At 49.8% G+C, this 26,656-nt stretch overlaps 1 protein-coding gene across 4 annotated transcripts in view; it reads right to left on the bottom strand.

Moving 5' to 3' along the window:
* Positions 1-26,656, bottom strand: part of GALNT14 (polypeptide N-acetylgalactosaminyltransferase 14) — a 187,531-nt gene that overhangs the window by 12,266 nt on the left and 148,609 nt on the right. For all 4 annotated transcript variants that reach the window (XM_074331853.1, XM_019735395.2, XM_019735396.2 and 1 more), the window contains 7 exons: positions 25,690-25,755; positions 25,408-25,529; positions 18,416-18,503; positions 17,579-17,663; positions 16,478-16,581; positions 5,613-5,739; positions 3,332-3,424 (listed from right to left, as the gene is read on the bottom strand). In XM_074331853.1, the coding sequence (XP_074187954.1) occupies positions 3,332-3,424; positions 5,613-5,739; positions 16,478-16,581; positions 17,579-17,663; positions 18,416-18,503; positions 25,408-25,529; positions 25,690-25,755 (685 nt within the window). The remainder of the gene's footprint in view (positions 1-3,331; positions 3,425-5,612; positions 5,740-16,477; positions 16,582-17,578; positions 17,664-18,415; positions 18,504-25,407; positions 25,530-25,689; positions 25,756-26,656) is intronic.

Below are 26,656 nucleotides of genomic sequence, written 5' to 3' on the forward strand. Positions count from 1 at the left end.
GCATAGAGAGAGTAGAGCACGTGAAGAAGTGAGAGAGTTCTGTTGACAGGAGCAGTGCTGTGTGAGGTTAACATGAGCACGTGCAAAAGTATGTGTGTGGGGAGGTGGAAGAGGGGAAATGAGTGGGACGACAGATGAAGATAGACCACATAGGGTCTTGTGAGGCGAGGCTCTGTGTAATTGATGGTTTCTAAGCAGAGCATGCCGTGGTGATGTTTGCACTTTAAGAGCATCTTACTGATGGTGAATTGGTCTGATGGGGCAAAGCTGGAGACAGGGAGAGCAGTTACGAGGCAGCTGTAGAAACCTAGGTGATCATGCTTTCAGGTAGAAAATGGGGGTGGGAATGGAGAGAAGTGACAGGTTCAAGTCCCCCCACTTCTCTCCATCTGGACAGCACACCTCCTTCTACCCCCTAAGACTGTACCAGGCATTCTCATGGCACCAAGACTTCTTCTTGAGCACTAACCACATCTCCTCACCAAACTCTAAGCTCCCCGGGACAGGAATGACATTTTTTTCCCCCTATGCAAAGCGTGGCGACAGGGAGAGCAGTTACGAGGCAGCTGTAACTGCTGAATGCTGAGTGTTAAGGACCTGGGTCCTCAGTGCATGAATGTGTCATCAGGGTGTGGTGACTGGAAGTGAGGGGAGAGGAAGAGGGGAGGAGTCAAGGTTGACACCCATATTTCTGCCTTGGGCAACAGGATGCAAGAAGAATGTTCACTGAGATGGGGAATATGGGATGACGAGCAAGTTTAGGCGCAAAGTGGAGGGGTTGGAGGAGCCTGGGAGAATCCAGGCAGAAATGTCCAGTCGATACTCGGCTATAAGGGACTGGAGCTCAGGAGAGAGGCCCAGGTTGGAGACAGAGACGCGAGTATCTGCAGCACAGAAGCGGTGGTTGATGCCAGGGAGAATGTGCAGGAAGAAGGCTTACGGCAGACCCTGGGGGAAGACCAGCATATATGGGTGGAAAGAGGAAACTGAGGCTGCACACCAGACCAAGAAGGGTGGAGCCTGAGCAGCAGGACAAAAGCAGGACAGTAGTTAGGGAAACCCAGAGATGAGAAGCATACGGTAACGGGGGAGAGGTGGGAGAAGACTCAGACTGATGGGGTGACACAGAGAACGCCACGGGTGAGCCAGGTAGAAGCAGTCCCAGCGGATGGGGCCACACCGCCCTGGATAACAGAGGAGGAACTGCAGACAGCGAATGCAGGCTGCTGTTTCCCAAAGCTTGGCTCTGAAGGAGCAGAGGACATGAGTAACGAGCAAAGCTGGAGCGAAGGAGTTTTTGTCCTTTTCTTTCCTCCTCTTCCTTTTTTTTATTTTAAGGTGTATGACACTGAATACGTTCAAGTGCTGATGGGAACCACGCCACAGAGAAGACAGACGAGTGATCAGGGATAGAGTGGAGACACGGCAGGGCAAAGTCCTCTAGAACCTTGGTTCCCACACTGTCTGCACATTAGAATCACCTGAGGGAGGGGTCTTTTAAAATTCTACAGCCCAGGCCACACCCCAAACTGTATCAACTCTGGGAGTGGAACAGAGGCACCAGTAGGTGTTGAAGCTCCCGAGGTGACTGTGATGGAGGAACCATCGCCCTGGAACCTTGCTGTTTGAATGAGGCCCTTGGACCAACAGTATGTGCTCACCTGAGAGCTCGTTAGAAATGCAGCCCTACTGAACCAGCATGCACATTTTAACAAGCTCCCTGCGAGATCTGTGTGCACATTAAAGTTTGAGAAGCCCTGAGCCAGGAGGCAGGAGATGAATCCAGGCAGTGGGAACTCGATCAATGTTGATTTATGAATGAATGCAGAAATAAAAAGTGCCGCTAGAGTACAGGTGGAGGGCTGGCCTGTCACAGCAGGAGGCACACCTCGTCCTTCGAGATGAAAGAGACAGAGAAGGATGGCACAGATACAGTGACGTTTATAGGTTGGTTTGTCTTGGGAAGTTGAGGCCATCTATTTCATCTATAAAACAGAAGGTGTCATCTGCTGTGAGTGAAAGAAAGGGGGGGTGGACTCAGCAGCTGGGGAGAGTAGAAAAGGTTTAAATGGAGACGGAGAACGCTGGCCAGGAAAGGTGGCAGGACCAGTAGGCATACGGAGGGCCTCCCTGAGCGATGGCTACCGAGTGCTGGCAGTACCAGCTGGTATTATATGTCCTAGGACCACTCGGCAGCAAGAGTGCAGGGGAGGAAAAAGTACAGAATCGGGTTCATCCAGGATTGAGAAAACTTTGCCTGTGGGTGTTGATGGATGCACAGCAGGACAAAGGACCTCAGGACATCTTTTAAGCACTCTCTTTAAGCAAGAGAATAGAATTCAAGCTGGAGAGGGAAGGAAGTGAAGAAAGGGGTGGATGAGGTCTAAGACAAACGCCTTAGGAGGCTCTGAGAGAGCTGGAGGAACAGCCTGGGTTAATAATTTCAGAGGTGCAAATCATTTTGGCGGGGTCCAATTTAATCCTCCTGAACAGAGATGGGCTTGGCCTCTGAGGTGTAGGCTGCAAAATCCCATCTGCTCCTCCGCCTTAGTCTGACTGAGTGACATTAGTTGGCAAAAAGCCAATACTGCCACCCCCACCCCTCACCAAAGACAGATAACATAAATGAAGTTGCCCGTTTTTCCCTTCCCAAATCAGCTTCGGGTTGGGGAATGCAGCATCATATAGTTTTAGAATCAGACAGGTTTGAGCCTCATCCCCCTCTGAGAGTGGTATGATCCAGGCAAGTACCTTAACCTGGAGAAGCCTCACTCATCTCATCTGTAAAACAGGGGTAATTACACCCACATCTTAGAGCTTGGGGAGGACTAATAAGGTATCTTCTGTAATGGTATCTGGCACTTAATTCTTTTCCCTGTCCTCTTCTACCCCCATGAAGCTGCAGCATTGCTGTATGGGACATTTAAATGGTTACGTTCCTTGTAGGAAGGAGAATTTAAACCTGGGTGACTGAGAACTAGGAGGAGGGCAGTCAGACCTGGAGGCACTAAGGCTGTTTAGTTCCACCTCCTACCTTTGTAAAAAACTGGAAATATTGGTCCCTTGTACAAGGACAACCCCACCCATTGAGCTGGTGGTCTGGGTTGCCAGATCATCATTCCACAAGAGCTGCCTAAAGCCCTTCATGCCCAGAACTGGGCAGGAGCAAGAGGGACATGCAAGGAGAACAGCTGTAGCCTGGGGCTTGGAGGGGCTTAGCAGCTCAGGAGACCAGCTAAGCGGACAGGCCTGCCAGGACCATTTTGCCTTGGGCCTGTGAGCTGGGGCTTTCCTTGCCTTTCTGCACAAATCAACCGGCAGGGTCACTTACTTTCCAAAGGGCCTCTCCAGGGCGAATGGCCGGGCAGCATAATAGTACTGCTTGTATTCATCCATCCACACTTCAGCCGTCCGCTTGGTGTTCCTAGGGGGAAAAGGGAGTTTCAGCGAGGGGCTATCGAAGAGGACCTGCGATATATCCAGTTAAAATACACACCAGTGGGCTAGCTGGCAGCATTAACCAGGTGGCCCAGTAATACTGCTGAGCTCCACCAAATCCCACCCAATCTCCAAAGACGCCTTCCCCAAGACACAGGATTTTAGTAGTAATGACAAACTCTTCCCCAAAAGGTACGCACCAGAAAAATTACCCAGAAATTGAACTTCTGTGACTCTCAAAAAAAAGAAAGGAAGAAATCACGGGGAGAAAAGTGCCAGGAGAGCCTGGGGCATCCATATGGTGCCAGGAACCAAGAGGAGAGAGCAAGGCCTACGTTCGCCATCTTGCCTCAGGCCGTCCACGGGCTCCTGCTCCAGGTGGTTCCCCTTTACACAGCAACAGGATGAGGTCCCAGCTCTCCAAGAGGAAAGCCAATCACACACGGTTTTCCAGTAGCCCAAGCAACTAGCTTGGAGCAGGTGGACAGAATTCAGTAATCAAGCCATCTCTGTTAGACGTTTAGCCACACTTAAGTTTTGTATTTTTTTTTTTTTTCCAGTCAGGTATTTGCTCTGAGTCTGACCCCAAAGGTTGCAGAAAAAAGGTAGACACTGAGATTGTCACTGATTCAGCAGTCAGGGAGGCAGAGACAGCAGGAAGAGCCCCAGAATAGAGAAATAATATATTGGAAAACAGCCAGGAGCCAGGTGCAGTGTGGGAGCAGACTATGCTGAGGCCCTTGGACGTGAACTCAGGGTCTCACTAAAGATAGTGTGCTCCTCCAGCCATTTGATAGAAGGGCATGGCAAGCCCTTCCAAGCTGGTGGACCTGAAATGAGTTATACATATGCAGCCCAGTTCCTGGGGGACTGATGGCAGTTATTACCTTGCTGGCCCTTCCACTGGCGGACCCATCACAAACTGGAAGCTGCATAGGAGACAGCTGCACCACATTTCTCTAACTATTCAATGACTCACTGGTGGCATGCAGGATGCGCACTGGCCAGGGCCCAGTCTCAAGGACAATGAATGTTCTGGAGGCCAAGGCTCTGCCCCCTTATTCCCAGGCTGGCCCCCTTCTACAGCACAGCCACACAGCTTTCCTACACCAGATGTCCCCAGCTCACCTTGCCCTTTAAAAACCTGAGCGCTGAAGCAGCCCTACCTTTGTTCCCCCTTTGTTCCTGCCTGCTGGGTTTCTCATTGCCCCACTCTTGCCCACCACTTTTCAGGACAGGTGTTAACTTTCCCATGGCTCAAACCTGTACCTCCTCCCAGACTGCTATGTCAGGATGTGACCTTACCTGTTTAGACGTGTGAAAAACTGAGTACAGAAGAACACAGAGGAGGAAAGTGACACCCCAAAGGAAGAAAAAAAACAAACGAGGTGCTTAGCAATTCCCTCCTCCAAATGGACCAAATAACAGGAGAAAAAAAAGGAAAGGTGGGAATAAATGGGTGAGTGAAACTTTCAAATGAGAAAAAGACAAGAGGACTCGGGAAAAGGAGAGAAGTTGCTAGAGGAACAGTGACAAAAAGGGAAAAAGGAATGTACATGAATTATTTTTAAAGGAAAAGAGAAAGGTTGCAAGAGAAGAGATTGAGCAAAGGGTATCTGGAGGGGGGAGGCACAGGCACGTGTGCTCCCCTGGGTCACTGAGTCCCTGGAATCTTGGTCCTTGCCCTGGGCAGGAGGGGAGCCCAGGTCCCGGGCCTGCTTCAGCCTGGACTCCTTCTGTGCACCCGCCAGGCCATGGAGCAGGCATGTGCCTCTTTGCACTGTGCCTCCCCATTCCTGAAACTTCCCAAGGACCTTTTCCCTGGTGACCCAGCCTGAAGGTGGGAGCAGTGGATCTTCTAGAACTTAGGGGCATAAAACAACTTCCCTTCCCCGATCCCAAACAACCCCAAATAGCCAGAGCCTTGAGACCTGTAGGATGGCACCGCCCAGTGACTTAAAGCCCCCAAGTGCTCATGCAGGGCCTTGTCCAGCCTGGGGGCCTGCCTAATGCTGGATGGTCAGGCCTGACCTCCCTGCTTAAGCAGAGGCCTGGAGCGTGTGACACATGGCTCCTGTCCACCCAGAAGACTCAGGCAACCTACCAGAGAACCAGAGATACCTGCAGCCCTCTGCCACTGCCCTCCGCATGGAGCCCCTGGGACGAACACTTACTTTATATACGTGTTGGCGTTTCCATCCGGGAAAACATATGGGTGCTTCTTCCGGAAGACATGGCCCACTCGGCTGCAGGGGACAATCTCTAGGCTGCCCCCACACATCCACACTCTGAAGGAGATTTCTGCAAGACAGCCATGCGCCCCATCATGGCTCTGCCCCCGGACAGGAGGTGGTCAGAGGATGGCAGCTGTGAGGCACCAGGGAACCCCAGGTCCAAGGCAGCAGTGAGGGCCCACTGCACCCAGCCTTGGGTGCAGGGTGAAGAGCTGAGTCAACAGCCAGACTATGCACGCCACTGGCTGGGCAACCTCAGTTTCCCCATCTGCAAACAGGGATGATAATAATGCACACCTGAGAGGGTGGTATGATTTCACATGGGAAGAGGGGCCTGCACAGAGGAGGAGCACATATCTGAATCCGCACATAGAACGTATGGAGGACCAGCTGCGATGCCTGAGCCTGGAAGGAGAAGGCTTGGGGCCATGAGAGCATTGTTTTTGAACACATGGGAGGTTTCAGTGTGGAAGACACCACAGTGGCTCAGGGGAGTCCAGAGGCTTAGAACTGGGACCAAGAAGAAAGAATTCCCATTTGAAAATATGGGAGGATTTGTGGACCGTCAAGTTTCAGACGGAAGTGGCTGTCATGGAGTTAGTGAGTTTCACAGTCTGACAGGCGAGCAGACCACATGGCTGGGATGCAACAGAGATGACCAGTTCCAGGATGCCCCTGGACTACGTGTGCAGGAGAGCACCGCCCAATACCCAGACTGCAATTCTATCACTCTGCAGGGGCACCTGGATCATACGTAGCCCTCCTGGACAGCTGGGAGCAGAAAGAATGTGCCAGAAGCTTCAAAGCTGTTGCTGGGGGTGCCTCCCTGGGTGGAGATTTTGCATACATACCCATTTCTTTATGGTTGGAGGCTGCTGCTGCTGCAGGGACCCCATGGAGGTGGGAGGGGTGGGGTAAGCAGAGGCCCAAGGATTAGGCTGGTGCATGCATTTCTCCCTGGGGCTGCTTGCTAGCAGACTTGGAGCAGTGTTTCTGCCCCAGAAGGCAGCAGTGGCACACCAAGGTGGCTCCATTGTTCAGAATTGCCAGGGCACAGTGATAATAAAACTGTTAGGCAGTTTTATTACTGCTTTTAACTTCTCCAGACAGTGCAACCCCTTACTGATGGCACCCAGGGCAGGCTGCCTCCCTGTACCCCACGGGGTATATGCCATGGGAGGGAAAAGCCAGCTTCCCATCTGGGAGTTCCTGCCCAGCCCATGTTTCTGCAGTCCAGCTCAAGTGTAAGGAGGACAGGCTGGCTCAGGAAAAATCCATGCCTGTGAGTGACTCCCCCTGGAGGGGCCGTGTGACAGCAGGCTGGGTGCCCAGGAAAGGGAATGAAGATGCAAGTATTCCACTGCTTTCCCACCACACGTGTCCTTCACTCTCTCCAGCATGTTGGGTTCCACCTCCCTCAGTCTCTTCCCCATGTGTCCTCTCTCTCATCTGCTGTCCCTCCCACTTCCTACCTTCTAGCTCCCTTCATTCCAACTCCCTAAGCAGGTACCTGGACCTCTTCTTCATCCTGATCCTAACCTGCTCTCACTCACCAGTCCTCAGCCACCCTTTACCTGTCTGTCCCCCATTGTCTTCTGCCATGTGTCCCTGGAAAAGCCAGAGCTGCAGGCAAAGCTTCCTTGACCCCAAGCCCGCTGTTGCCACCTTCTCCACACCTGCCCCTCTACCTGTCCAGGTGCTGTCCAGGACAGGCTATAGTTCAGTCTCAGGAGTTCCCTCAGAGTGCGAACAATGTGACTACCAGGATGAAGAAAGAACGTCTCGTGGTTGCTACCGAATGATGGAAAGAACATGGGGTGGGGAGAGACATGGGAAGAGCTTGGCTCTGGGGTCAGCCGCTCCGGGTCTGCAGTATCCGTGGGAAGCCATGCTTGGCCTTGCTAAGGCTGGGTCTCCTCATATGTCAAACAAACATCATAAAAATACTCCACAGGATTGTTGTTGACAGGAAATCAAAATTTGAGAATAACTGAAAACTCGAAGTGTGATGGAAAGATCAGGGACAATTACGACGAGATGTTCCTCGGAAGCCAGTCTCTTTAAAACATGGACACCAATGGCATCGCCCACCTATGCCCACTTCCGACTTCCTTCTTCTGCCACAGGAGGCACTTGAAATTCATGCACTTAACATTTCAGATTTTGATTTTCCATCAAGGTCCACGGTTCACAGCGATCTGGTGTTTGGCGGTGGCACTGCTAGAACCGTGTGCCCCAGGCTGGTGTTTGCAGGAGATATGGAGCAATGAGTGAGCTTAGCCGATGGCCAACAACCACCTCTTCGCCTTGCAGTGAGTGCACTGAGGGGCTGAAGGAGTCAGTCCAGAGAATTATGTTAGTACATGTGTGAATTTAGTTTCCGGATGTCTTCTTAACAGGCCTGAGGTCTACTGTGCTCTCCAGGATCTCAAGACAGGGTCTGCTCTTGTTCCTAAAAAAGGAACACACTCTAATCCCTCAAAACTAGAGATGGAAGACTTACTTACTAGATATAACCTACAAATTTTGTGCCAGCTTTCTTCCAAATATATGCATACATTTCAGCTATGGTCTCATCCTTTCCATGTATTCAAATGAGACATATGCCCCTCTTCATTTGCAAAGTGAACCCCTCCCTCCAAATTATGCCTCAACCCCCCTTCACGCCCCTCCCCCCCAGACACCCCTGCAACCTGCTTCTTTTCCTGTGTTCCTTTTGCCCAGCATGTTTCTTTTCTGACTCCCCTCCCCTCTGCCACAGTCATGCATAGGTCCACACCTTGGAAAATACTGTCACTTGACTCGGGTCTTCTCGACATTCCTTCTGCTCTCCTGGCATTCTTCACTCCAAGGCTCTGTCTCTGATTGTCTTTTTGACGCTGCTTCCTCATCTGAATCCAACGTTCCCTCGATACTGAGGACTCACCTCCATCCCGCCAGCCCCAGTCTACTCTGGGCTCCAGCACCAGCATCCAGTGGCTGCCTGACACTCTGTCGTGGTGCTCAGGACACCACCAGATGCCGTGTGTCTTCTACCCTGTCAGCACGCTCTCACAGCCGGCCTCCTCTCTTCCACCTCGGACACCACTTCTCTTCCTCATTTCCTGTGTCTGGTGCTTTAGCCTAAAGCTTCCGAGTATGTGAGTTCTGCAGGCATGAGCCATGGGAGGAAAATGACCCCTTCCTTTACCTCTGGGCTGGACTTTGTTCGGTCCTCCCTCAGGTGGCAGCTTATTAGTCATCCCAACACTCTCACTCATGGTTGTGCATATTCTTCTTTCATGATGCAGAAATAGTTCTGACAGGGCAATGGACAGCAGGTAGCTGGGAACCGAAACACATCTCCCCAACTCCAAAACTCATGCTCTTCCCTGATTCCACTCTCCCTCAGTACTGAACACCCCCATCAGCCAATACAGTTGTGGATACAAAGATACTGACTTTAACATGCTCACAAACTAACAAGAGAGACAGATCTACAATCAGTAGTCACATTTCTGCCTCATGCAGTCATTCCTCCACTCTTGACGAATGTGTCTTAGTTTTCCTCCAGGTCAACCGATGCCGCCCATAGGATTCTACAGCCATTAGCTGTGTAATAGCTTCTCTCCTCTGGAATCCAGGTCGCTGTCACTGAGATGATGTAAGACATGTGACCTAAAGTGCATGGCTGCGCTGCTGTCCGAGTCGGGGCAGTCTGGGTGATGCAACTCGGAGTGTCCAGATTAGCGTAATGATTCCGTAGTGTAGAGTATTTAAAACCTAGGACATAGATTTGCCCTACCCTTATTGGCATCACTGCCTTCAAGAAAACGATGTGTATCCTCCCAGGACTACAAGCCAGGCCCAGTGATTCACAGATATCCGCTGAAGCTTCTGGGAAAGACTTGTCATTCTGTGGCCCCAGGCAGTGGGGGCTCAGACATCAGAATTGCTGCAGATCGAGGTGGGAGGCAGGGGGCCCTCCAGGCACAGACCTAATCCTCACTCTCCAAATCTGCAGGTCCTGCCAAGTCATCACTTTCTTACATGAAGGAGGACGGAGCAAAATGACAATGTAGGAGGGGAAAAAAAAAAAAAGACGATGAAGGGAGTTTGTAGGGGGTTCTGGGCGAATCAGCACCCACATAATCTCCCTGGCCCTTTGAATTCCAAGTGGGGAGATGTGTAATTATCCCGTCTTTATTAGGGGCACTATTATCTTCTGATTTTCTTTAAACTTCAGATTAATATTTGAGAGCAAATTGTCCTTTCCACCCTTCGTTTTTACCTCTTTCTATCTCCCCATCAATCCATCAGTTGCTTTACGAGTGCTTAGAAGCTGTGCACCCTTCACCAGAACCAACGTCTATCTGACACGCCCACGATGGTGGACAGGAATTCAGGGGGAAAGGGACAGCTTTCTCCCTAGAGACTAAACCCACAGCTATTCACATACCACTGGTAGGCCATTGGTCAAGGTTCTAATTTCATTTTATAGCCTGGATTCTGTGCAAAGGCAAAAGGAGCATTCGAATGGGCTCCACTCAATGCAATGCCCTCTGTTTTAAATGAAGTCGCATATATTGTCTATAGGCGTCTATTGTACACATAGTGACATTATCCAGTTTACCCTTGGTCAGATTGAAATCTATTGAGAACAAAGGGAATAGAGTGGAAAGTGGTGGGCAGAAAGAGAGAGTCACCTTGCTATTTTCACTCATAAGTCCACACATAAATGCGGTGACAGGGACCTTTCCTTTCGATAGTCTTTACGTTCTCAAGGACTCCCGAGGCAGAAAGCTGTTATTATTTTTTAATGAGTGCATGGACTCAAGTAGAGCTAATCTTACCGACCCACAAAAGACAACCTTGAATCTGGGACGATCATGGCTACATCCAGGTCCCCAACTTTTAAACAAGTAGTAACCACAGTCACACCGTGACCACCAAGGGCCATGTAATTGTGAATACCATGGTGGCACCCTTTATCTTAGCATATTCCCAATGGAAAAGGATGGTCTCTAGGGGTCTCACCTGGGCTGGGGACTTAAGCAAGCAGCCCAGACAAGGAACAGAGCAGTGGCCTGCTTTCACTTTACTCTCCATCGTGGGGAAAAGATGACTTTTCCTCAGACTTGGATGCTTCTCAGACGAGGCCATTTCCCTCATCTTGAGCCACCACGCATGGAAAGGGCGAGGCAGAAAGAGAAAGCTGAAGGGATAAACTATTCTAGCAGGTCTGACACAATGCTCCTCTAACAAATGTTGCTCCCATGAAGCCTGAAGGGGAAGCAGAGGCACTGCACGTTATCTAATTAATCTTCACAGCAGCCCCGTGATAGGGCGGTATAATTGTTTCTATTGCTGCCGTAACAAATTACCACACTAACCTGGTATGTGCATTTGGTCGGGCCTCAGCTGAGAGCCTCCGAGGCCAAAATCAACGTGTGAGCAGGATCTGTTCCTTTCTGGGGGCTCTGAAGAAGAATCTGCTTATGAGCTCACTGAGGTTGTTTGCAGAACTGAGCTCCTCACGGTTCTGGGGCTGAGGGTCCCTTTTCCTCGCTGGCTGTAGGCCAGGAACCTCCCTCAGCTACTTCCATGCTGCCCTCTCCAAACCAGCAGCAGCCAGCCCAGTCCCTCTGGGCTGCCAATCTCTCTGACTTCTCCTTCTTTTTCATGTCTTCTGTCTCCAGCCAGAGAAAGTTCCTTGCTTTTAAATGGGCTATGTGACCAGACTGGGCCCCTAGATAATCCAGAATCACCTCCCAACTTCCTGGATTATATCTGCAAAGTCCCTTCTGCCATGTAAGGTATCACCCTGACAAGTTCTACGTGACAAGAAGGTGTCTGACCAAATGTTGGTCAGGCTCCCTCTTCTCGACCAAGTCTTGACCTGGGCTTCTGTCCTTGTTGGGCCTACATTACCCAGTGGCAGCAAGAATTCTGCTAAGCCGCTTTAGAGAGAATCCCCCACCCTTGATATCTAAGTACCTTGGCAAGAAGCCGGAGGTCACATTAGCATGAATCCCTCCACCCCTGATGTTCCCTGTTAATAATTTCTATCCACCCACACCCTCCCCTGCTCCTTGACTCTAAATCCCCACTTGCTCTTGTTATATTTGGAGTTGAGCCCCATCTCCCTCCTCTATTGCTGTAGTCTTGATACCTATGGCAATAGTCATGAATGAAGTCTTCCTTACCATTTTAACAAGTCTCAGATTAATGTTTTTCTTTAACACAGGGATTAGGAGTGGATATCTTATGGGGGAACCATTTCCCTACCACAGGAATCACTTTAAAAACTTGGATACAGGTTCAGGGACATGAAGTAACTATTCCAAGGACACACAACGAGTAATGAGTACAGGATTCAAACTTGGGCCTGATTCCATAGCCCACGTTCACAGACATGTGTGCCTGTGCCAAGCCGGACATAGCCTGATGTCCCTGAGTAACATTCTGGGGATGGGGGATGGTGGCTGGTGCTGGTGGCGGCTGTCTGAGCCCCACCTCATCTCTTTTCTCAGCACTGTCTTTTTTTGTATTTGCTATGCTTTAGAAATCCCCCATTCTAAACCCAGGATTCCCATGCTCACCCTTCATATATGTGATAAAGCCTCCTTTTTTGGAAATGTGTACATGCGTGTGTGTGCACGGGCGTACACACACACACACACACACACACACACACGGGCATGTGCACACTTTTTACTGGGCAACAGCTTCCATTTATCTCTAAAGACCAAAAGCTAAAAGTGAGATGCAGCTGGAAGTTGAGTAGATGTATCAGATATATTAGGTGTCCTGTGTTATGCAAATTGGAGTTGGAGTATGCAATTTTAATGCAAAACCACTTCTAAAAAAAAAAAAAAGGCTAAAAGCCACATTTCTCTAAAGCCTATTCCTCTGCTGAACTGCAGATGTAATTATCAAAACTATTCAGCTCCTGTTAGAAACATTTGTAGGTATGATGATACCAGGGTCAGGTGGTGGAGTGCGTGGGGGGTGGGCTTTCACCAGGCAGCTGAGGCTGCTTCCAGCAGATGAGAGTGAGAAGGGGCGGGCAAGGGCAGCAGCCACTGCGGACCGTCGTGATTACCCTGGCCAGAGCCTTTTCCCATAATCTCATGGATGTGTATGCTGTGAAGTACAATCAATGCAAAATAGACAAACATGTCTGGAACACACAGAAATCCCATTTCTTGGAAAGGAAAGAACTGCTGTTGTTATTTTTCTCCGTGGGCTCCATTTCGTGCAATGGGACCTGCTTTAAGTGGAGTCTCATAGCTTGGAGAGATGTTGCCCTTCCTGTCCTCACTCCCTTTCCTAGTCAGTCCCTTGCTTTTGAACACACAATTAGAGAGCAGTTTCCACCGTCCCAGGCCTGGAGGACGAGAAGTTGGATGACTGTTCTTGCCTTGATCCAGGTTTAGCAGGAAGCAGGCGGCAGGCACAGATGAATAAACACACAAATACGTGAGAGGGTTCAGGGCCAGAGTGAAGAGGGAAGCAGGGTGCTGAGGGGCACAGAGTAAGGGAAGGGAAGGGAGAGAGGAGGCAGGGAAGGCGTCCAAGTCCTGGGGGAGTCGGCCTCAGAGTTGTGTTCCTCAGCGTGGTGGAGAATTGGGGCTAGGTCGTTGGAGTCTGGGCATGTCTGGGCAGCGCCTCCAGACCGAAGGCTGGAGAGGTGGGCAAGGCCAAGGAAGGGGCCAGCTGAGGGGTGTAGGCCTCATCCTTAGAACAAGGAGGAGCCACTGGTGGCTGGCAGGCCTGGGAGGGAGGGAGAGATCTGCATTTCAGAGACAGCACTTTGACAGGAGTGTGGGAGGATGGGTTTGGGGGAAGTAGAATAGTGGTGGAGAGTATTGGAGACGAAGAGGGGGGGAATGGATGTGAGCAATGCTGAAGGTTGCAGATCTTTAGGACTTGGTGAGTCGGGGCATGGGGAGGCCCCTCTTGCCACACCCTGGAGTAGAAACTCCTTCTCTCTGACATGCACCTTCCTTCCCCAGCTCTGCATCATCTCTCCTTTGCAGCAGGAGCATCCATCACTCTCCAACCCCATCAAACCTCTGATCACCCCATCCTACATGGAGACTTCCAAATTCCCACCTTCATGTACTCAGGTGCCTAACTAGCCTCGCCCGCAGAACCGATGGCTATCCACATGATATATCCACCATTGGAAAAGCCTGCATTTTCTGGTATATAAAATGCTAAGGAAAAAAAAAAATCCAGACATGGCTTTCAAAGTGCTGGGAGCTGGTGTTGGGATGGGAGAAAACCATATGTTTCCTGTGATAGCTGTCTGCAGCATTGTGTGTGTGTGTGTGTGTGTGTGTGTGTGTGTGGTTTAAAAAATTTTGTGATGGACTATAAAATGTCTCAACCAAAACTCCGCAGAAGCCCCTCCCTACTTCCCTATTCAATCAGCGCTTGCTGATACCAACCGACTCCGATGGAAGCCGACTAGATGAGATTGCCACTTGATTTGAGCAGATGTGTGTCAACATTGCTAGAAAGAGAAGGTACTGGGAGCTTGGGTCAGAATGTGCCATCATTAAAAATAACATGCTGCCTGAGTCCCAATGTGGCGGCCCCGTGGAAGAAGGAACATACTTTGTAAGGTTCAAGAGGGCACAACAAAGACCCGACAGACAGAAGCTGGAGGGAGATGGGCTTTGACCTAGAAGAATTTTCTAACACGTCAACACAAAAATTCTCAACAACAGAACATGCTGAATTGTGAACCAGCAAATTCATCATCATAAGTAGCATCTGAGCAGAGACTGGATGGCTGCTCTCTACCAAAAGTGTTGCAGAAAGGATTCACTCGGTGGCTGGAAAGAAAGGGTAGAGCCGTCACTAAGGATCATGAAAAGCTGCTGTGATCATCGCGACATCTGACTGTCTCTGCCCGGAAAAAGGGAAATCTTATCCTCATTGAGAACTCCAAGAACATACCTGGTGCTAAGTCCTCCTGGGGTGGTGCAGGCAGACCTGACCTCAAACCCCCACCAAAGACCCCTTCCCGGTCCAGGACTGGGTCCAGGAAGGGGGAGTCAGTGTGGTCCGTGGGTGTTGGGGTTTTTTGCTTTGTTTGCAGAGCTTCTACTCCAGCCCCACGTGTCAGGAGACAGACTTCTGTGATATATTTCTCTACACTGTCCAGTTTGGGAGAACAGATGCTGTGGGTCAGGCCAGCGGCCATAAATTTCCGGGAAATAACTCTTAGTGACTGAGGAAGAAGCCATAAAACACTCCTGAGGCAGGGACAGGAGAAAACAATGGCAGAGGACAATGCATGGGATTACTGCTAAACCAGGATGAGTCCCATGGATCATTCTTCTGGCCACACACGCTCCCTGGTTCCAAGAGGGCACAGGGCCCCGACACTCTGGGACTCGTCCCCTTTCTTAACTGTGGCGTCTTCCACAGAGTTTCACTGAAGCCTCTTTTGTGGCAGGTACTATGTTAAGCACAGGAGACCGATGTGAGTAAATCAGACCCAAACCGCAGCTAACACTCTAGTCATTTCTGAGGTCTCACCTGCTGGAAGGATGGAAGGAAAGCTAACATCTTTTGTGCTTATAGGATGCCGGGACTTGAACAGACTCAACTGAATGGATTTTCCCAACGACCTCAAGAAGCATCCCCACATCACGCTTTTTAAAATTAGTTTCAGGGGTACAAAACCACATAACGATTAGACATTTATATGCTTCACAAAGTGATAACCCCACCAAGTCTACTACCCATCTGACATCACACTAGCTATTATAATACCATGGACTCTATTTCCTATGCCGTACTTTACATCCCATGACACATATATATGTGTATATATAAATGTGTATAAATATATATTTGGCATTCACTATTATTTTATATTAGTTTCAGATGTACAGCACAATGGTTAGGCATTTATATAATCTATGAAGTGATACCCCTACGAGTCCAGTACCCATCTGACAGCCTACATACTCTTTACAACATAATTGGTTATATTCCCCATCCTGTATTGGACATTTCCGTGACTATTCTGTGACTACCAATTTGTACTTCCTAATCCCTTCACCTGACTCCCCCATCTCCTCAACACCCCTCCCATCTATCAATCATCAGTTTGTTCTCTGTATCTAGGACCCACGTTACGCTTTTAATACACAAGGAAACTGGAGGGTCACTCACTGTTGTCAGCCAGATGGAATGAGTCTCTGACTGCTCTTCCTGCAAACTGTAGCCTTACACCACGGCGGCCGCACCTGGCCCCTCTGTCTGTACAGTTTCAAAACTTGTTACCCAGCCACTTCCACCTCCACCCTTTTCTCTGCACTAAAAGACAAGGGCAAGACGCCCCAGGGTTTCTGTAACAGTCACCCGCAGACCCCCATCTTTAACCCAGAGCTGAGTGCTATATGCAGAGCAGCCAGCAGATGTGATCCAGATGTTACCAGGGTCACAGTTAATCCTGCTCCTCACTCTCCTTATCCCGTCTCATTGCAACTCCAAATTTCCAAGTTCAGTGCTCCTAGCTCACGCCTAGCTCACGCCTAGCTCAGTCCTGGCCCTTGGACTTCCTGGCTTTTATATCCCAACTTCCCCCTAAGAGGACGGCCTAGTCCTCAGCATCCACTTGGTCCCATGGTGCAATTCCCTGGTTGCCTCCATCCTCCCAGCAACCGGTCCTCTGGGGTCCCCCCAGCCTTACCTGGAAGCAGTGACTTAGTCCCCACTCCTTGGCCCTCTCCACAGGTACCTGTGGTCCAAGGACACAGAGATCCCCACCTCAGCCCCAGGAGGCAGCAACAGTAACTCACCGAAGTTCTCCCCACCCCAGATGTCCATGTCCACGTCATATTTCCCCAGGTAATCAAACCAGGATTTGTCCATCACGAAGAGCCCTCCAGCTATGATTGGAGTCCTGCGTGTTTGGAAGAAGAGGGAGGATGGGTTATGGGAGGGGGGGCACTGTCACATTCTTTAGCCCTGGTGGTCCAGAACTCAAGGCTATTTTCTTACCACTTCTGTTCCTCTTCAGAAAGGCCAATACATTTTCCAACTTACCTAAAACACAAATATGCTCCAGGGTTTTTCCCTTTGATTGTAAATCCCCTGACCTTGAAGACAGGCTAATTCACTCACTAGCACACCTTTGTGGGGGGAGAGAAGAGCTGAAGCAGCACATGCTAACAGCACATCCATGTTTTGAGACTGGGCCCTCTCTCCCCTTTTCCTCTCTTTACCCCTCTGTTATAAGATGTAGGGGTCCTAACCCCAGGACCTCAGAATGTGACCTTATTTACAGAGGGTCTTTACAGAGGTAATCAAGTTAAAATGACGTCATTAGGGTGGTCACAACAGGAGTGAAAGAGAGAATGTAGATCAGGACAAAGCCATCTATAGCCCGGCAAAAGCAGCCCAGAAATGATACCACCGTCACGTTCTTACACAGAACAGGGCAGGTGTGTTTGTTACTAAGTAGCGTGGCCTAGCCTTGATATCAACCTCCACTTACTGCAATGGCTGACTCAAGCTTCCTGGACTATATCCTGACACTCAAGACCTGGGGGCTCTGCTCCCAGCCCTAAGGGACCATCTTCTTTCTTGTCAGAGGTTCCAACGGGACCTTCCAATGTTTAGCAGAAAGAGTAAGTACATCATGGCATGTGTGTGGGTGGACAACACTGGGCAATTCCTCAGCGCAGGGCTCCACCAGACCCCTAGCCCTCAGGAGAAGTCTCCATGATGACAGAAACCTCCTACAATGAGAGCAAAAGTGGCACGAGCCTGGCACAGGGCTCTCTTGGTCTTGGTCCAACCTTTCGAGCATGTAATGAGGCACGCCTCCCTACACCATGTGACAGCGGGAAGGACCAAGTGGGATCGAAGCTGCCCACCCCACTCCCGCCCAGACTTACCTAATGGGCTCAGCGGGGTCCAGGCGCCGAGCTTTCTGATCAGGGGAGAGCTGCTCCCATTGGAAGTGGAGGCTCCAGTCAAACCCTAAAACATAGCACACACTCCGTTGCTTTGGCCTCTCAGATGTACCTGCAGAGCTTGCTCATTCTATCCCTTTTTAGAAGTTCATGACAAGTTCATTCTGTTCCTTTTCTAGAAGTTTCCCAGGGAAGTTGTCCCAAGGACAAGTCTCACCCAGGCTGGTCAGCAACAGAGATGTCTTGCCTAATTACCCTTTCACAGCTTCCTTCTTTTTCTCTACCCTCTACTGCATGGCTGAGCCCTCTCTGCTGGGTGCCACTAGGAATAAAGGGTAGAGGATAAAGTGTATGTGACAGGGAAGACGAGACGGACAGTTATGGAATGTGGCCCTTGGCCAGGAGCCGTGGAAGGTGCAAGCAGGTTTGTGAGGGGCTGAATGACCTGAAATTGGTCTTGGGGTGGGGAACTGTCCAGCACGAGGTCTGGACAGAGAGCTGTGGTGGGCCTCCAGGACAGAGTGGCGCTCACAGAGGTTCCAGAACAATTCAGGACCCAGGCAGCCAGGGGACCTCGCTTCCCTCCCAGTCTCAGGCCCTGGAGTGAACGCTGTGCTGGAGCCAGAGCTCTGGGGGCTGGGAATGACCTGCCCACTCCCCCAGCCCTTCCATTCACAGTGGTAAAGGGCCCCACTGGAGCTACTAACATTCTGGGATGCAGACAAACCACTAGGAGACTCTCCCTTCCTTTCTCCCTGGACATCAATGAGTAGGAGGGAAAGGAAGTCCTCGCGGGGAGAAGGCGTCAGCCCCACTCACCCCCTCTGAGCTCCGAGGCAGACTCGATGTAGTTGAAGGTGTCCAGGTGGATGATGTCAATCACAGGACACACCACCCGCGTGTAGTCCTGTCAGACGATAGACCTGCTCTCAGTGAGCCATGTCCCAGGCCAGGCAGGGAATCGGGAGCTTAGCAGGGCCTCCCCCTGGGAGTGCCAGACACTGGTTTGGCGGCCTTGGCCAAGCACTCTCCTCCCTGTGTCTCAATCTTCTCATCTGTAATCTGGGCCCTCTCTAGTTCCAACGCCTAAAATGCTAAGAGCCTTTCCCTGACTCCCAGGCGCCTTCCCAGCCACAGTGGCCATCTAAGCATGGTGGGGATACGGTGTGGCTCCCTGGAGCGTGCTGCACACTGTGAAAGGGGACAACAGGAAGGAGGGGGTTCAGAAGGCCTTCACCATCAGGGGGCTCTCGGAGGCAGAGGACACTGTCATATGGGAAGGGGACCTCAAGCCTTGAAAGGCCACACATTCACAGTGGGGTCCTCTCGGAATTTCTGAATTCTTTCATTCTCTGCCTATGTTTATAGGCACATTGATGAATAGCCTGTCCCTAACTTCAGATGTTACCTGTGATACTCACAAATCTGTACCTCCAGCCCTGACTTTCCTCAGATCCAGGATGCCAGTAGCCGCCTCTATGGCGATGTCACACAGCCTTTCAGTGGTGGCTTTATCACCATCTCCCCAAAACGCTCCCTCCCTTTGGTTCCCGATTTCTGTTAATAGAACCATCGCATACCCACCTTCCTCCCCAGCACTAAATTAAGACGCTTTATCACTGCCCATCAACCAGATCAATCCTGCTGATTTCAGCTCTAAAACCGCTCTTGTGAATGAATCCTGCATCTCCTTTATCCCTCGCACCTGGCGTTACTGCAATGGACTCCTAGCCCCTCCAGCCCTCAGGTCACCCTTTCCCTTTTATTCTACAGGTGGCTGATGAAGTTGTCTTTCCAATGTGCAAATCTCAGCCTGCAGCTTACCAGCTAAAGACTTGAATTATTGGAAGATAAGGTTCAAACTCCTTAGCCTGGCATCCAAGACCATAAAAAAAAACAGGCCTGTATTTAGCTTTCCAGCCTCATTGCTTGCTACTTCCCCCAGGCCACCCTGTCCACAGGCATCCAAGTAATCCAGGGACATTTTCAAAATCTGCAAGACAAACTTACTAGTTCCTGGGGGCCACCAAGGCATTGTATATATTTTTCAAATGTTCTCTAATTCTAAGCAAACACCCCTATACCTGGTGTGCAGGAAGGGTAACTGGCCCCTGTGGGCAGCGTGAACTGTGACCTTGGAGACTCGATAGCTAAATGGAATCCAGCAGCCAGGGAGAACCAGGCAAGACCACTTCTCCAATCCTTTGTACCCACCACCTCCGTCTGGCACAGGCGGGAGCCTGTTTCTCCTTGTAGCCATGTAATTTCCTGGTTCACTCTCTCCCCCAGATGAGGCTGTCTTCTTATTTAAAGCTCAGATTCAGTGAATGCCTGCTTTTACGTTCATGGATTTAATTTGGCCCTCAGCCTCCATGTGTGACTCATGCTGACAGTGACAAGGTGCCTCTAAAGCCAGTTGGCCCATGTGGAAAGAAATGCTCATTTGCGATGCATTGCTTCCACCTCTGGGATGTGCACAGATGCTTCCTTCATGGTCAACACAGCATCTGCCCAGCTGCCACAGTTCTCTGGGGCTCCTATCAGGCCACTGTCACCATACACCTGTGTGCGTACACACACTACACACACACACACACACTGCCACACACACTGGTATCTACACATAGACACACCCTCAAAGACATTCTTGTGACTTGAATTCTGAAATGCTCTCAGCAGTTCGGAGATTGACCTTCTGTGGACCTGGTAAAGCCCTCGTTTTGCCTTTGCTTCCTGAGTATTTGGGCCTCTGCAGCTTCACTGAGTCCCACACAGACCCTTGTTCAGTAAAGGATTAACCTTACCCAAAGATATGTTTGGCTCTTGCCCAGCTCCTTCGAAGTAAACGGCTAACCCTTTGGAATGTCCCGCCTGTAAGAATGTCTCTGTTTGCCTGGGAACCTTGGGCTACACCAGACAGTTTATGCTCACAATGGAATTTAGGGCATGGGCCTTGGCCATGTGGTGCCAATCCAACTTGATCTCTGGAGGATATGGACATCACAGAGGTGATCAGCCATGTCTATGTGACCGACCCCCAATAAAGATCCTGGACACCAAGGTTCAGGGGGGCTTCCCTGTTTTGCAATACTCTATGTGTGTTGCCACACATCCTTGCTAGAAGAAGTAAGTGCTATTCATACAACACCACTGGGAGAGGACAGTTGGAATCTCGTGCCTGGAACTCTCCCTGTGCGCTTTTTCCTGTTGCTGATTTTAATCCGTATTCTTTTGCTATAATAAACAGTAATGATGAGTGTAACAACTTTAAGTTTTGAGTATTTCTAGTTAATTACTGAACCTGAGGATGGTCTTGGGGACCCCCAAACTTCAATCCTGTGTTTTAAAAATCTATTTTCAATATTTGGAAACAAAATGAAAAATAAAATGCTGGTTGCTTACCTCATCCATAGGTTTCCCCAGAAGCCACGGATGGGCTCTCTGCCTCCAGGCCTGTGACAGGCTGTGGTACACTTTCCCTATAAGTTCTGAGGGTTTCTGTCCTTCTATTATTTCAGTCACAACTCAGTGACAGCATCTCCTTGGAGTCATGGAGACCAGATAGGCAGTGAGAGCTGTTTGGGGTTACGGGCTGTGTAGAGCCATAACCTTGAGAAGAGGCTGCAGGAGACTGTCTAAATGACCCATCAAAGCTAGAACACAATCTCTCTGAGTGACCCTGGGAATGGGGGTCAGTATCTGCTCCATTGTTGTATCCCTCAGCCCAGAGTTAGCGGGCAGCAGGTGTTCAGTCGGCATTGGCTAAGAGGCCACCTATTAATTGCCCCTGAGGACACCGTGTCAATGGCTGGCAACAAAACAGGTGGATCAATTACAGCTCAGCAAGATGGCCTCTCCCCCTGTAGGCTCAGGACTGGGGGGACTCTCCATAAAGATAGGCAGACCTGTCACAGGTCCCTAACTACATGCCCCAGGAGGCTGTATCTTTAAGGCTAGGTCTGCAGGTAGGTCTGGCAGGCAGCTGGGGAATCCCTAGCAGACTTCCTCTTCTCCTCTCCCCCACACAAATCCAAGCCCAAGCTGCACACCCCCACCCCCACCCCACTGGGAGCCAATGGCCATCAATCACCCCTGCAGTCATACCTCTCATTTCTCCACCCATTCATATACTGAAAACCACTTGTGAATGGGCAATCAAAAAACTCCTAGAGACTAGCATTCACTCATTTTGTCAACTGGCATTACTGAGCACCTACTGTGGTTTAGGAATTGTGGCAGCTACAAAGATGAGTAAGACCTCACAGTCTAGGGAAGGTGCTAAACAGGTGAGGAGAGTTTTATGATGGATACTCTAAGCTAGCCTGGAGCGAGGTGGCGGGGGTACAGGAGGGGGTCCTCAAGGAAGTGATGCTGTAATAGGAGACCTGGGTTTCTATTCTGGTTCTGCCATCTAGAATACGTTGACCTTAAGCAAATCAGCACACACTGAGGAAGTCTGTTTCTTCATCTATGAAGTGAGAACAAATTAGTATTTGCAAAACTATTCTGCCTTCCTAACAGGGCTCTTGGAAGAAACAAGAGAGGAAAGCATATGAAAGGCCTTTGAAGCATATGTAAGCCATTATTTATATCAATTTACCAAATGCTACAGAGATTGAAATTTCTTAAAATCTTTTTTTCTAGTAAAGAAATATGTAGATAAGGGAGATAAAAAAGAAGCCTGAGTAAAAAAAAAAAAAAAAAAAATTAACGTGGTGCTTGTTTCAAGTATCATCATGTAATTGAAGGGGAAAGAAGGGAAATTGAGGAGATTTTCCATGTGGAAAATATCAGCCGGGGACAGCTTCTGACAGCTCAAGCCCAGCCTCTTTTTTATCTCTTTCTATTTTTGAAAATCCCCAACCCGAATTACAGCTTAAAATTTCCACTTCCACTCAGAAGATCAAATCATGTTTTACTCTGAGATGAGACACGTACAAAGACACTTGGAAACACTGGCGGACACTCGCTCACACTCCTTATCCTGAAAGGGATGTCTCAGTGAAACCCTTCAGTCGCCAAGAGTCCGGGTCTGGTGACAACTTCTGTAGGTGCAGAGTGGAGCTCTGTCTGACCAGCCGTCTGCTCTGAAAGCTTTAGTTCAGACAGTGATGGGGACGGTGAGCTTGGCCTGCGAGGCTGAGCTCAATCTTGGGCAGGCAGTGCTCACAGGCAGGAAGGAAGAAATGAAGGCTGACCCTGACTTGCAGGTAAGGCTGGCCACTGACACAGAAACAAGAACATTTTTTCAGAGGGGGTTTCTGAGATGGACTCCAAGGCCGGGAATGGAAAGGGCCTGGCAGGTTCATTAAGGCTGTCTGTGGACAGCAAAGCCCTCTTCACACATCCTGCCGGGACACATAGATCAGCCTGGAGGTTCCTATAGGTCAAACACTGAATCGCCTCATGACCCAGCAATTCCACCCCTTGGTACATACCCCAAAGAATTGGAAGCAGGCACTCAAACAACTTGTACATGAATGTTTGTAGCAACACTATTCACAATAGTAAAAAGGTGGAAACAACCCAAATGCCCATCAGCAGATGACTAGATAAACAAAATGTGGTATATACTGTGAGGCTGTGATATATTAAGAAATATATATTTAACTTTTGTTCCTGGTTCATGGAACAGAGCTACTGAAACCCTTGTAGTTTCCTGAGTGAATGGGGTCAGAGCAGCAATTTCTTGTTATTCCTAAACCCCTTTCACTTACCTGAGTTTATGCTAATGAGGGACTCTAGGAGGATGGGGGCTGGTTGTCAAAGGAACCAAACAGTGATTAGAGGGCTGGAAGTTTCAACCCCCAACCTCTGCCTCCTTCACCTCCCCCTACAAGCTCCCCTAACCCCACTGCAGGGAGAAGAGAGACATTGGAGATAGAATTCAGTCACCAGGGGCCAATGTTTAATCAACTGTGCCTACGTAGTAAATCACCCCTGCAGTCATACCTCTATAACAAACCTAAACACAGGGGAGTGCTTCCAGGTTGATGAACCAAGCAGGGTGTGTGCCTAAGATGGGATCTCCCCCACTTATAACGCTACCCAAAATAGGTGCTCAGTAAATGTCTGTTAATTTACAGCCAGGAAGTGAGCTGGCTTTCCTCCTATTGCAACCTTATCACCTCCCCCATTGCATCTGGTTTCTTATTATCATTTCTGAACACTGAGCACCTTCTCTACCACAGGCAGGATGACCACACAGAGACTGGTGCCCCCAATGGATTGTAGTCTCTTAGGGGAGACAGAGAACTAAATCTAGAAAAGGGAACTGCAGGGCCAAGTGGGCAATTCTTGCCAAGAGTGATCCCAGCTATCCAGGCAATCAGAAAGGCTTCCTGGAAGAGGGGAGATGTTGGCAAGGCCCTGAAGAGCAGGGGGGTTTGCAGAGAGAAGGGAAAGGGCATCCAGGGAGGGAAGCGCTTGGTCAGAGGTGGAGCAGTGGGAATGTGGGGCACATTCAGGGAAAAGGAGCAGCCGTTTTGCCAGAGCCGAGACTGAGGAGGTGGGGCTGGGGCTGCAGACTGAGCCCAGAGGGAGGGGAGGATTGGAAGGGCCTCCAGAGCCAGGCAAAACCCCTCAAATTAGTGGTCTGTTCATAACCTACTCCTAAATCCAGACCTTATGCCTGGATTATGTCAAAAAGAGGGGAGAGGGGGTTTTTCTAGACAGCACTCAGTATATGAGCCTTGCCAACTTCACTGAAAGCAGTCGTGAGATGGGTTCTCACATCTTGGCCCACATGAGAGAACTTTGTACACCCGCCGAGGTTCTCTCATGGGAATGAATACAGTTGGTAAAGATTTCCTAGCCCTCTCTGGGCAGTTTACACATTCCAGTTCTTTCATCCTCTCAACACCATCATTTCTCAGGCAGGGGTCGGTGGCTACCACAAAGAGTGGGAAGGAAATAACCAAGCACAAAGAAGACAGTGTTGAGGCAACAGTGAGGGTTCTGGTGTTGGTGGGACCAGCTAGGGAATATCAGCCCAAGTTATATAATTCCCCCCTGAGACTGTGTCCTCATCTGTGAAATGGGTCTGTGAAAACTACCCAACCTCATACTTCACAGAACAGCCGTAGGACTCAAGAACTCAGGGAGAAAATGAACAGCACAAATGCTAATCATTGAGGCTGGCACCAACAACATATAGGACCTTCTGTAGATCAGGGTGGGGGGGATCAGGGGATTTTTGGGAATATAAAATAATGACGGGAAATTAAAAAATTTTTTTTTTCACTTTTAAGAGAAATAACTGAGACATGGAGAGAGGAAACATACAGAATTCTAGAATAATTTAAGGGCAGAGGCAAAGAATTTGGATCTCAGCATCTAACCTACCTGCCTTGGCCATTGGGTGAGGGAGACATGTAGGCGGAGGTAAGACCCACAGATTGGGTGACAAGGCCTGGTTAATTCTGCTGCCTTCTTTTCACAGAAGGCACACATTGGGGCTCCCTTTCTGGAACCTTCTATTGTCTGGGAGAAATAGTTCTGGACAGTTAGTTCTCTTGCCTGGGAAGCTGTGTGTGACATGTCCCAGCTGCTGGCAGCCCTGCCGGCAGGCCTGCTATGGGTGACAGTGTGATACAAAGAATAGGCCCTGGGCCTTGCTCCACAACTGCCAGCTGCTGTGTGTCCCTGGGAAGGCTGCTCTACCTCAGTTTCCCCATCTATAAGATAGGGATACCAATCTGTCCCATCCACCTCCCAGAGGAACTGGGGGCCTCTGTGAAGTACTAAGTTTGAGAGAGCCTGGAGAAAGTGGGGGCATGGAATCCCGCTGCTCCTCGGTTAGCCTAGCTCACCTCTTTGACCCTGTGCAGCAGCGGCTGGAGCCAATCCCTGTTCACCTCACAGTGGCTGTCGAGGAAAGTCAGAGTGGTGCCCTGGGCAACATCAGCACCCCGGATCCGAGACCGGACCAGACCTGCAGTGGGGACAAACGGCAAGAGGGTGCCCTTGTCACTCCATCCTCTAGGAAGCCCATGGTGGAGTCACACAACATTCCCTGCACACCCCCAAACATGCACACATACAATACCAGTCCCCCTCACACCCCCAGGTCCAGCCTAGCTGCACAGACCTACCTTGCCGCTGGTTATTGCGTAAGCATTTCACCTTGGGCAACTTGATGAGCTCTTTGCAGTCACCAGCTGCAAAGACAAAAGGTTATGTGAAGTGAGCACCTGGGGATGGAGGTGAACCTGAAGAGTAGGTAAGGCAGCCTTGTCCCCACCCCTGACTGCAGAGCCCTGTCCTGACTCCAGGGAGCTTATGACCTTTGGAAGGGGCAGACTAAACATGGCTGTCAGTATACAATGTGGCCCCGTCTGTGCAAAATGGCTCAAGGGGGCCTCTTTGGAGCAAGTCCGTCACACAGTGGTACTTGCTAGAAAACACTTCCAGATGGGAATTCTTGGCATTGTCACCTGGGGACAGCTCTCCTTTTCTACACAACATTCAAAGCATGAGATAAGAGTCTTATCCATTTTAGTGGGGTCTGGTAAAAACTGCTGGGAGGCCGGAGAGTGGACGACATGAATTTTGGAGTTTCCTTTCCGACCATGGACTGTTAATACAGGAAACCTTATTTGTGAAGGGTTCCATCCAGAGTGTCTGCCATCACACAGAGCTAGTCCTGCTCTCCATCACGCAGGGAAATGTTCCAGGATGGACATGGGGCTATTTTGGACCTTTGCCCAGGGTCGTCCTCTAGCTTGTCTGCTGCCCCGGCTCTTTTTTGGCTCGCCATCTGTTGGCTCTAAACTCCATATCATGACCCCACCATTCTGGCTGTGCTTTATCGCTTTACCAACCTTAGCCTCTCTGCTTGGCTCTGGACTCTACAGAGTAACAGAAAAGATTCACAGAGGCTTTCTCGGGGCCAAGTGCTGTTCTAAGCATTTTGAATATGTTAACATAGTTAAATCCTTATATTAGATAAACCATATCTATCATTATTATCTCTATTTTATAGTCAAGGAAACCAAAGCACATCAAGGTTAATGATTTGCCCAAGGCACTTAACTAGTAAGAGTAGGTGACAGGTCTAGG

Source organism: Rhinolophus sinicus, linkage group LG05 (assembly GCF_036562045.2).
Source record: "Rhinolophus sinicus isolate RSC01 linkage group LG05, ASM3656204v1, whole genome shotgun sequence".
In the NCBI taxonomy this organism is placed as follows: Eukaryota; Metazoa; Chordata; class Mammalia; order Chiroptera; family Rhinolophidae; genus Rhinolophus; species Rhinolophus sinicus.